Raw genomic sequence first — 12481 nt, 5'->3', positions numbered from 1 at the left:
TTTCATGCATCCCTTGCAGAATCGCTTACACGGGAGATATCTGTCCGCTTACAGATACCACAAGCACCCAACCAAAAAAAGAAAAATTAAAAAAAAAAAAAAAACAGCCAAAAAATGTATTTGACATATTTTGAGGAAAAAAAAAAACCTGTTTCAGACAAAGCTGTTATTTCAGCTTGTCCACTAATACCGTTGAGATGTCAAAATAACTACGAAATATTAGCGCAGATTTGGGTAATACACAAGAGGCATGTTGGTAAGGGGCCCCCCCGTTGAGTTTTATTCGCTATGAAACACTGCATGAATATCCTTTCAAGAAGCTTCCCCTAAGTGTGCAGCAGTATTTGACAATAAACAAAGCTGAAATGCGAGCTCTCGAGTCGCTCTCATTGACTTAATGAGAAGGAGGTAAAGGGTAAATAACAGGAACCAGCAGATGCTCTTATTTATTATTTACATACAGTCTCTGACATCCTTTAGAGAGAGAGACTCATAACTGTTGGCATCAAGGTCTGAAGCTTAACAGGCAATTGCTCCCAAAGGGAAGCCTTCCAATCCGCAGGGCTCGCGGATCAGGGCTACAATGAAAATGTACCCGCAGATAAAATAATGAACAGAGATTGGTCACCGAAGCAGCCATTAGTGGCCTCGTTAGAGCGCGCCCCCAAAACGAAAGTAAAGCGGCCGAGCTGTGATTGAACTGTACGGGCAGAGTCGTTTACTCTCTGAGCAGCGTCAACAATGTTGAGATTAAAAAAAAGTTCAGCCTTTCAGTTTAGCCTTTCAGGTTTTTACTCTATCATCGTTTTAAAAAACTGTTTTCCAACACATTTTGATTTGAAGCAAATGTATTGTCAACATTTCTCCATAAACCGAACATCCATCTAAAGGATAGCGTGCTACACATTTTGTGCATTCGGTGAGTACCTTCAGTGAAGCGTTGGGACTCCAGCAGTGAATGAGATGTGGGGAAAATGGCTGTAGGGGCCATAAAGTGAAGATTGTAAAGCAGTTAAGCCCCAGCCAAGTACCTCAACGCAAACCACTGTCTGTCAGTGAGCCGCTGAGAAAACAACTGAATTTGAATAGCCTGTCAAATGATTCGTGAAGTGTAAATAAATATCCGTGATTTAAAGCTAAGATTGCTTATTTGTGTTCCATGCTGCATTCACAATGCCAAAGGGAGCATTCAGATAGATTGACTTTATACTGTATTTAGAAGGAGATAAGATGCATTACTTTGCTCTGCCAGATATTTGATGATATAGAGCAGACAGATTCTGTTCCCTCCTCTGGAGCTCCAGGGCTCCTTATGCAGTTCATTAGAATTATACACTGTTCCATTCTGTAGTAAATACCAGTAATGTTATATACGTGTTATACTATCCGAGTCCATTACATATAAGACCAGTATGGTAATATCACTTTAAGAAATTAGAAGCTATCAGTTCAACTTTCCATGTACAGTGGCTATGCTAATGAACTTGTCTGAGCTGTGTAATAGAGATTGATGGTAGTGTTCCAGGTGTATCCGCTGCCCAAAGGATTCTGTCAGCTAATTATGCTTTAATTATTATCACAGAAAGCATTATTTCATCAGCAATTACACGGACACAGGGTACTGTATATCCCACACTCTTCATCAGCATTCTTTATTACTTACCTCACAAACCTGCCTTCCAGGGGAGAAAGTCTGGTCAATTTGGACAATGTGTCTTGGATGCCTTTCCTATTTTTCTTTGTTATGTTCAGTTTCTCCCAGATACATATTTCACTCTGAACATAGGGTATTTATCACGTTAATATCTCATATTTTTCATATTTTTAATCGTTTCTTTCATAAACGTTCTTATTCTGATCACCATATGTTTTTGGCATTACATTTGTTTTCATTATTTGATGGTGATCATTACCGTGGAGTTCAGAGAAAGGGAACAGCATGGAGAGCGGCAGGTATCCAGAGAGAGAGAGAGAGAGAGAGAGTTAAATTTCCGACGTGAGCCGTTTCGGGTTCTGTAGAGAGGACAGTTTCCCTCGTGTTGGTAAAGGGCAGCGCCACGTGAGTCTTCCAGGCTGGAGCTGATTATGGACTAGTGTCTGCCATGTGTCAGTGGGTCACAGATTGGGCCGGGCTCAGCCGGTCCAGCACTCCCAGCATGGACCCTACACAGGGGACAGATATCAAAAGACCCCAACTGCTCTCGCACTGAAGAGATGAGGTGCCTGTGCTTTTCACCATCTGAACAGGGCCTGACCAGAGGGCTCTTATGCACACACGGTCCCATAGAGACAGAAATATTCTGTGTGTGTGTGTGTGTGTGTGAGAAAGTGAAAGAGGGAGGGAGACAGAGAGAGAGAGAGAGAGAGAGAGCAAGACAGAGATTGCAGTATGTCAGAAAAAATCAATACAGACATGAGGTCATTGTACAGATTCTTTCCAGGGTCATCAAATAAAGATAACACCTTTCAAATGATACCTGTGTCAATACGGACAAATTCCTTTCAATGGAGCAACACACCTGAAAATAACTTCTGAGCAGAGGTACACTGACTACAGCCATGATGGATTTATATCTGAAATTGCATCTCACATCACCAGCTACCGTTCGACTCGATTCACCCGTGTATGTCTCACGTATTGTAGAAATTTGAGCCTACACATTCACTTTGACCCGTTAGCATCGTGGTTGTTGTAAGAGTGGTGTATTAGAACAGCGGTCTAAAAGTGAAGATGTACGCTTTGACCGTTTTTATTATCATAGCAAGGTCTTTTTTTTTTTCCTTTAGTCTCAGGCTATTCATCCCGTGAATGTTTAAAGGCTAAGTTACTTGGCCCCTTCCCTCTGTTTGTGTCTTTGATACACCTTCACAGCACCTGATAAAACCCCTCTGGAGGACTAGACAAAAATGCTGAAAGGTCAACCCACTCAGATTAAGAGTCAGAGCAAAAGAAAAGAATAAAAAAACTTGAACAGTTGTTCATAACTGTTTATATATATATATATGTGTGTGTGTGTGTGTGTGTGTATGTATATATATATATATGTTTTTAAATATCTGAAATACCTTTTTCAAATACCTTCGTTCATGTCAGAGAGATGGAGGTCTGTGCCCAAAATAGACATACATATATGCATGTATGCACACACATACATATATAATCTCATCAAAACATATGTCATAAACATACATCGCATGTCAAAAACTCTCGAAGGAAATCATCTTAGCACAGGATATAGATTTTCTTTGGTTTTAGTATGTTCTCATTGCAAATGAAACAGGTCTCTAGAGTTCAACGCTGAGAAACATAAGATGTTTACATTTTGGAGAAGCGTTTTTAAAGAGAAGAAATGATATGTTTTCCGGGTCTCAGGTTGTAAAAAGCAGCACGTTTGTCTGATATTTTTTCATAATCATGCATATCACACTATGGATCAACTTCAGCTCTTTTGTGATATTTTGTGAAAATCTTTAAGACTGTATTTTCTATTTCGATTGCTGTTGCTAAATTAATAGTTATTGTTTACACTGAAAAATAGAAATGCGGTAGGGAGCACAAACAGACAAGCCCTCGACTGGCTCAAAGTCTCAAATTCTCGCTCTCTTTCTTTCTATCCTTCCATCTCCTGCTGTGATAAGGCTTGGGAAAGACGTGTAAGGTTTAGGTGGAGATGAGGGATAGGGATATAAATATCTCAAATTTTTACTTTTTTTCTTTTTCACACACGAGTGTCTCCTGAGATGGGGGGGACTTTGACTTGATTCCGTTTGATTCACTTGTGACTCATCTTTGACAAAGTCATATATTCCTACCTTTACTGCGTGCTCAAACCTCCTATAAAAACATCCGTTCCCTGTGTGGACTACAGTTAACAATGGCATATTTAGATGAATAGGATTTTTTTTCAGCAGCAGGGGAATTCATATACAATATGAACATCATCTTGCATGGTAATGCGGGTTACCTTTGTGCCAGGCTGACATACCAATGAGCACAACGCGTTTAGTCCACACCAGCTAAACAGACCAGTGTCTGGGAGTATGCAAGGTATCTTCATTAATAAAGATTAAGCAAGTGAGATATATCTGCAATAACAGCAATAAAGTACACCGTGGTGTGGCTCATAAATCCATACCTATATGGTGATGAGAACCTATAACAGAGAACAACTTGTAAGCATAGTCTCTTGGATGCCAAAGACCCTTTCACATCTAATATTTCCATGACATATTTTGAATAGATAGATAGATAGATAGATAGATAGATAGATAGATAGATAGATAGATAGATAGATAGATAGATAGATAGATAGATAGATAGATAGATAGAGATAAAAAGATTAAATTAATACCTACAGTATTGCAAGCTTCATTCATTTCAGAACTACTTCCACTACATCTTCCATGTGAGTACATCAAGAGCAAAGGCGGAGAGAGAGAGAGAGAGAGAGAGGACAGGAGGGAATAAAATTGTTTTTAATGTATTTGTTTAAAAAAAAATGAGTGCAAGGTCTTTGCTAAGAGGACCTGCATTTTGTTTCCCAGAATCAAAGTCATGTTTAGTGACCTAGCAGCAACTACATCTTCTGTTGAGTCATGTATTCATTTTTAATCTTCTTTATGGGAAAGAAAGGTCAGAAAAAGGATGTAGACAGCTTATAGCCCATGGGCCAACTTTACTTATAAGCCAAACTGAGAAAGAGGCTGGGGGTACTTTAGCTGGACTAAACTGGAACAAAGACAAGCAGAGAGATAAAAAAAAACCTTCATATGTCTTTCAATAAGAAGAAGAAGAAGAAAAAAAAAAGCAAATATATCAAAGAGAGATGATTTGGAATCATCCATTGTTAGTCGCATCACCTGTTCTTGCTGTTTGTAAATGTACCCGTGTCTTTTTAAGCACTGCTCTTGGAATGAATGTTGCACATTTTCAACACCAAACGCCCACATTATTTCCATATCTCATCAAATTTGCATTTTTACCCTCAAAGAATGCTGGCCACACAGTTTTTAATTATGCCCATAGTAATAGTCTTCCCTTTTCATTTGAATTCACAGCCATAAGTATAGGTTTATGCTACATATTTGAATCATAGTCCCATTGAAGGTATCCCCCGATAAGCGAAGAGACCCTTCTCTTTCCCTTTCTTTAGAAGAAGAGTTGTACTTACTGAGTGCCTTTTCCATCCAAGTCAGTGAACACATGCAACACTGCAGGTGGTGGCAGTTTTTCTTCAGTCTTCGGTTTGACTGCACTGTTTTAAAATTGTTCATTTGCAGGTAGAGAGAAAGAGAGAGAGAGAGAGAGAGAGAGAGAGAGCGAGAACATGCATAGCTTTGTGCAAATTTCATTAACCATTTTAATGAAACTGTCTTTGTTGTAATAATAATTCTCTAGGCAGCAATACTATGATATACTGTGTTAATAAAGCAGGAATAATAAGGCTGTGCTCTATGCTCTGTGAATAGCATTTGTCTAAAGGGCTGTCGAGAGGTAGACTTTTCTCTGTAACTTTACACTCTGGCATGTACAGTGACTATGATCCTAGGGGCTAATACTTGTGTACTGCTCAGAGCATATCAAGACTGTATTCCAAATACAATGCACAGAGAGTCAAGTTTCTTTGTCATGTACCGGGTGTTTAACAGTGATGTGTCAGGTCATGACAAATATTGCTCATGGCATGTAATCAGTAGGAGGAATATCTTTGCCCCTTTTAGAATTTGATGGAGATGATTCAAAGTGCATAATCTAGTGTAATGAGTTATTCTGAACATGCACAGTTTTAAAGATTTTAATGAGATACGAGGCTAGGATATTTTTTTTTTTATCTAAAACATTTATTTGTGTTCTTTTTTTTCACATGGTAAAAATATTCCACCAGACTTCTAGCAGCCTATTACATCTCAATAATGACAGAATGTAATGCTTAGTAAATGATTCATTCAGTTTTATTTTGTCAAATCCCTATGAAAGACGGTGCTGACGTTGATTTTAGATTGTGTGCTCGTTCTGTTTCCACAGCATCAGCTCTTTTTTCACGACAGAAATCAACAGCTTTAGTTCAGCACCACGGACAGTACCACGGACGCTTCGATTCGGCTGTTTTTACCTTCAGTGAAAGGTACGACAAATGCGGAGAACAGCGTCCTTTACATTCCGTCTGTTTACAACACATTTTCAATATACATTCATGTAATGTCAAAATGACGGATGTGATGATTGTTTTCCTTTCGTTCGATAACCCATTTCGAGAAAAAAACACATGAATAAAACTGCGTAAAGTGACTGCGTAAAAACACAAGGACGACATCACCAAACAAAAGAAAGTCCGTGCAAAATATGCTCATGTTCACCAAAAACCCTTTTAACTCATCATCCTACCTTACAGTTATCAATTTGTGGTCGCCTAACACCAACTCACACATCATCGGAATCCATGATAATAAATAAAAAATGTCAATCAGAAGTACCTGCTCCAGCAATAAAAATACTTTAGCTCAGTAAATATTCTCAAGATCATCTTTCCAAAATAATAATCAAGAGTTCCATCCGAACACTTCTTTTTAACTAAGCTCTCGCTCGATAAATGTCCTACAGATTTCAATCATGTCAGACTAAGGAAATTAGAGCGGGAAAACTAAGAAACCAGAGAACGTGGAGTACTTCCAACCGCCCATGAGATTGCCTCTCTCCAGTTTGAGATAGAGTTTATCCTCGCGCTCCAAGTGAAGTAGAACTCCGTTGCTTGCAGCCTCTCGGGTGACGTCCTGATCACCGGCAAACGCAGATATTATTGGGTATTCGTTATGCATCAAGTTTACCTGTAATGTGAAAGGAAATATATAAGTTCCATTATATTTTGAGTTTTAATGAATGCTACAGGTCCCAAAAATGTCAGTGACCGACTGTTTGTGATTCGCGAAAAGTCTGATCGGGTGAGACACCCTGCGCTCCTAACCGTTCTCACCTGTATAGTCTGCCGGTTGTAAACCTTCACGACGTGAAAGCTGAAGCTGTAGATGCCGCGTCTTGGTGCTTGAAATACACTTGCCTTTAAATCAAAGTGGTTTCCGATGTTCACTAGCACCTACAATAAGACAGTTATACTACTGAATACTGTTGGCAACAAATTCCTGAAGTTACATTTCAACCAAGGTGCTTTTCACCAAGAGCATTGTTTAATAGTGCGATGATGAGAAAAAAATCAAAGTACTGTTCAATTCAAACCGACCAACCGATTCATCTTATCAGTCAGAAATATCATCCTGTCTACTTGCAAAGTGCCTTATGACATAAAATTAGCTTCAGTTAAAATATGCATTGAGGTTATTGAAAACTAAAAGCTGACCTGGTCAAAGTAGATGGTCATGGATTTGTTACTCATTTCAGATGGTTCATGGTTTGTTCCTCTGACGGCAGAGAAAGCCACCTTAGCTCCAGCGGCTCGCACTGATATCCCAAACGAGGAGGTAACTCCTCCTTCGGCAGACGGGTTCGAGTCACATACAACCAAGCATTTACCCTCCAGAACAACGGGTTCGGTGTCATTCTGTCCCGCTGAAAAGGCAACGCTGTACCCCAACAACAGGATGGAGGTCAGCATGGCAAAGGATCCAGGGTCCCTGTCTTTCACCATTTTGTGGAAGACACTTCTGCGCAAAAATGTTAACGACCAGACGGAGATTAGTGTGGGTGCATAGACCTGCCTCAACCATAACACCTCTCTCTCTCTCTCTCTCTCTCTCTCTCTCTCTCTCTCTCTCTCTCTCTCTCTCTCTCTCTCTCTCTCTCTCTCTGCGTGCTTTGGGCTCCTACCCTATCAGTGTCTCTCATGCGTTGTTGCGGTGAATTACAGTTGGTGATGAAATTATTCTCACAGCTCCTCGCACACAATTAAAGCAGCAGTAAACAAACAGGCGGGCCATATCTTAGAAATCAATTTCGCCTGCAAAGTCTAAATGCTACGAAATCTCCAGTCATCCACTTTAAACATCTTGTATATACTTCACCCCGTCGCATGTGTGTGATCTAGATGTAAAACAAAATAAAATCGTAAAAATGCGCTTATGGTTTGTGATGATACAAGAATTTACATCACTGAACATTTTGTAACGTTGTTACATAAAAACTCTATCTGTTTCATCATCAAATAGGCTTATGTTAACTTATTAAGAGCACTGAACCACCCTCATAAAAATATTTTACCCTATGAAACGCGTCAGTAGTGAACACTGAAGAAAAAACACTGACTACATGCATATTAAGGGGGCTGGGACAAACTGCTATGTGTTTGGGATAATACTTGTTTAAGGAGCCTGTGTCGTTCGTTGCTGACAGTGAGAGCCCAGAAATATGACATGCTTTTGCTCCATCCAGTGGTTGCATAGCGAAACTGAGCTCTGAGCTCGTTTAAAATTATAGGCGTGGTTGGTTGTACAGTGATTTCAGATCAAAGATTAGCTCCAAGGGGCCTGAACTCCAGCTACAAATCGCGTTGTTAAATCCCGGACTTGTAAACCTATTAACTTATGTGGCATAACAAGGCATTCGTAAATAATTTTCTACGTTTATAATCAAGCCATTTGTCATAACGTTTGTACCACATTGTGGCATTCAACGTTATTAAATATATGTGAGAGAGTAATTGTATTAAATTTGTTTGTTTTTTTTTTTGGCCTCACCTTTCAAAGCAACCGACGTTTAATGTGGACACTGATGCACAAAATGTTATATTTCAGATTCACTCTCACTGGTGACTCTACCGATATCCACACTTAATAACAACATTGGTCTGTCTCTCAGCCAGTAAAATGTACACCCACATAATGGCAAACAGTAGCGGTAAGATAGATATCAGTCTTAATGTGACTGAGCGAAATGTTATCCAACGTCAAGTTCCAGCATGGCCAAAACAAGAGCCCCCCAAAAAAGCCTTGACACTGGAGAGTGGAAGAGAGGTTCACTTGATAGCCACAAGAGGGCACCAGTCTCCTCATTCATCTTGCGGGTACACATCTTGTACTCATTCGAGGGGGCGTGAATCATTGAGAAAGTTCCCCAAGCGGATGCTCAGAAACTCTGTACCCTGTAATGAGACAAGTGGCCATGACAGTAAGAAAGAAGACTCAAGTCATCTTTCATTATATAACATTGAGGTATGAGGACCGACACCTTGAAATGCAAGCTGAAAAACTGTTTGGACAGGTTCAGAATGATCACCTTCACATACAGCTCAGCTTTATTATGGCAAAAAGCCCATGGCCAAGCACCTACTCTACCACCTGCCCACACAGCAGGCTGTGGCCAACAAATCAGTGTCAATTTTTGCATGTATTCAAATAGACTGGCAAGTGCTAAGAGAAACGTCATCAGGAGCAGTATATGAATTGAGAAGCCTGGAAAATTGAAAGGACAGTCACTCAAGCACACAAACACAGTATCAATCATTACAAATCACAGGGCAAAAACAATGTTTTATCATAATCATTTGCTACCCTATTACGTTACAATCATTGTGCATAAGATAATTATAATTTATGAGTGATTGATTTTAGATGAGCAGAAATAGTTCAAGGGTAGGCACAGCTTAATAATACAGTTGAGAGAAAACAAAAAGACAAACCAATAAAATAGTATGGCACAACGGTTTCCACTTACTGGGAAAATAAACATTAGCTTTCCGGCAACATACAACAATTCCATTTCTGAAATTGAACCCTTAAACCACAAATGGTAAGATATTCTGTATGTCAAAACATGTATAATACCAAGATGTGTATGATTATGATCATGACATCTGACTCCTTATTTTGCTTGAAAAACTTGGTTATCTGCTTTTCAGCAGATGGCACAAGTTTCAATTACTTTCATCTCTAAAATCTGGGATTCTTAGACAATCGTGATTATGTCATTAATCTCTCATTTTCAAACACAATCAAAATTGATCAAATTCTTCAGCTTTGCTATATCTTGATTTAGTTTTTTTTTTCCATTTTGTAGTAATATGACAATGACATGCTTTGAATTTGAGTTCAGTTTGACAATGATTTGTCCCCACAACTAAGAATTTCAGAAACCAGTATCTTCTTTCTAGAAATCTTTAGAGTATTCAGTCGAGATTAGATCTGCCTTTCTTTTTCTACAGCACTTCTGTGAATCAAAGATACATGGTACAATTGCACATGCTCTCATCTTTCAGTCTTTCATCAATACACCAAGAAATCCTTTTGTGGTCATTCAGTTTTCTACTTTTGTTTGAACGCTGCGGTTCAAGTTTCACGTTTAGCATGTCAGTCGCCATAAGAACATAGTGTGTTGACGTGACACTGCATGTAACTATACAGATCCATTTTAAAATGCTGGCTGTCCTCTCAGTGCTCTGGCTAAATCCTGAGAGAATTCCTGTCCTAGAAAGACCTTACTCATCACTCCTGTCTTACAAAACAAGACTAGCAGGTGGACACTTTCACTGTCAGACTCATCTGATGTTACAGCACCCATGTGAGATGATTTTTTTTTTTCCTCTCTTGTATTTTAAGCCTATGACATAATACAGCTTTGAAACATTAAGATCATGTGGCCAACCTGAGTCTTAGTGAACATTTACCAAATATGTCAGAGCTATGAATCTATTGAATGGTCATATATAACCATCTTAGGATATGTCTGTACTCACATTAGTATAAAAAAAAAGAATTGATTTAAAAAATTAAACAGTACATAGTAAAATGCCAGGGGGGAAAAAAAAACAATACGCAAAGAATCAGACCACTCAGTGTTGTGGTTGGTCCAAATAGTGTTACATGGGTCTGGCTTTGTTAAACGATCAATGTTCTGAAACAAGACATGTTTTTCCAAAGAAACAGAAAACACATAAATACATGAAGGATTGAGTGATAAAGCAGTTTCGTCAGCTCCAAACCAGTTTGTCTGTTTGTCTCTTTGTCAGTTTTTTTTATAGCCAGTTTGGCTGTTTGGATGCTTAATTTACTGGATCAAGGGTGGTTGTGTGGTCCTGTGGATGATCTACCCCTTATTCTGCACTGAAACAAAAATGTGACCAAAATCAATCATATCATTACTCACATTAAAAATCACCTTCCAGATTTTAGCATGACTATCATAATTCATATGTCAAAGTTTTGCAGAAATGTCTGATGTGTTCCTTTGCTTATTCTGGCACCAACACTTGAACAGAAACTATTAAAAACAGAACACAAGGATGAGGAACATGAGGAACATGAACCATAACAACTACATGACATAAACTGGCTTTGCACATATTTGCTGTGTTGCCGTTATTGAAGTGGCCTGTTTAAAAGCAGCTGCGACTTTCTCAAGGACACTGAAACGTTTCATTTTGAAATATGCTGTGAATAGTTTAAGTCTGAATAAGAAAAGCTTCTTTCTGCAGAGCGAGCCATATGATGTAATGCAGTGGGATCATTCTAATCCCAGGTTCATGTGTTATAAAGAATATCTGCACAGCAGAAGACATCTGGGACCAGATTAGCTGTCGTCCCCCCACACCCCCACCCAACCCCCACCCCCACCCCCACCCCCACCCTCCGTGCATCTGGATCTCAGCGCTGTATGTGTTCTCATTATGAGTTATCTCTAATCTGGGAAAAGAAAAAAAAACCTGCTGTGTGTATGTGGAAAGGTAAAGGCTCCGTCCAAAGGGAGACATGAGACGGATTGCCATCGGGCTCAACCACAGGATGATTAAACCTTTTCAATAAAGACATATCAATTAAAAAAACACGCAAAACAAAACATCGGTTGAATTTAACCGAATATGAAAAAAACAGACAGTCAGTGACAGAAATTCGAGATTAATCATCCTACTATCCGTCGACAATTCCAAATATTGTAGGTGAAATTCCTGTAAGAAAAGATACTGATATCAAATTGCACCCAACGTCAATCACTCAGTGGCTTCCCATACACCGAAGCACCTTACGTTTTGATTATTATCTTTACTGTAGTTTACTCATATTCTATATTTTATCTCACTCTAATTCACGATGTATTTTAATTGATCTGTAAGGACGCCATGCGCTAATTGTCTCGACGACACACTGGGCTGCGACAGCCATGAAGGAGCTGCTCAGAGAGTCTCCCAAAGTTCCTAATGTTACCACTGCAATTCAGATTTTATAATTGGTATGATCCCTTTGGTGAGATCAACATTCTCCGCATGTGGAAAATACGAGACGTCTGATGACGAACCTGTTAATCCACTCTTCATATCGATAGGTCTACGGAGCGCGCTGGTGAAGATTACGCAGCCTTGTCGACCTGTCCCAACAAGTCGGTGGAGTTTACATTTTACGCGAATGCCAGTGTTGAAGATCGATTGACCGTTGTATTACTGTGCAGATATTTATTATTTCGATTTTTATTCCTCTTCATTTTCTATCGCCTTCACAACGCGTTTCATGGAAACAGTTGATGAAATTCTTCACCGGGAACATC

At 39.2% G+C, this 12481-nt stretch overlaps 1 protein-coding gene across 1 annotated transcript; it reads right to left on the bottom strand.

The window, feature by feature from the left end:
* Positions 1–6627: 6627 nt before the first annotated feature.
* On the bottom strand, positions 6628–7640 carry cbln2a (cerebellin 2a precursor). The gene is made up of 3 exons (XM_030775571.1): positions 7353–7640; positions 6972–7091; positions 6628–6825 (listed from the first exon to the last, which is right to left on the bottom strand). The coding sequence occupies exons 1-3, from the start codon at positions 7638–7640 to the stop codon at positions 6628–6630; spliced, it is 606 nt and encodes a 201-aa protein (XP_030631431.1).
* Positions 7641–12481: the final 4841 nt, after the last annotated feature.

Source organism: Chanos chanos, chromosome 5 (assembly GCF_902362185.1).
Source record: "Chanos chanos chromosome 5, fChaCha1.1, whole genome shotgun sequence".
NCBI classification, from domain to species: Eukaryota; Metazoa; Chordata; class Actinopteri; order Gonorynchiformes; family Chanidae; genus Chanos; species Chanos chanos.
The sequence above is the reverse complement of the archived record's forward strand: the minus strand, read 5'-3'. Positions and strand labels throughout refer to the sequence as shown.

Excerpts from the sequence above, each read along its gene's own strand:
- cbln2a (XM_030775571.1), bottom strand. The coding sequence starts at position 7,640 with ATGGTGAAAGACAGGGACCCTGGATCCTTTGCCATGCTGACCTCCATC. Across the intron at positions 7,092-7,352 it reads TGACCATCTACTTTGACCAG|GTGCTAGTGAACATCGGAAA; the intron begins GTCAGCTTTTAG and ends GTCTTATTGTAG. Across the intron at positions 6,826-6,971 it reads ACAACCGGCAGACTATACAG|GTAAACTTGATGCATAACGA; the intron begins GTGAGAACGGTT and ends TTCACATTACAG.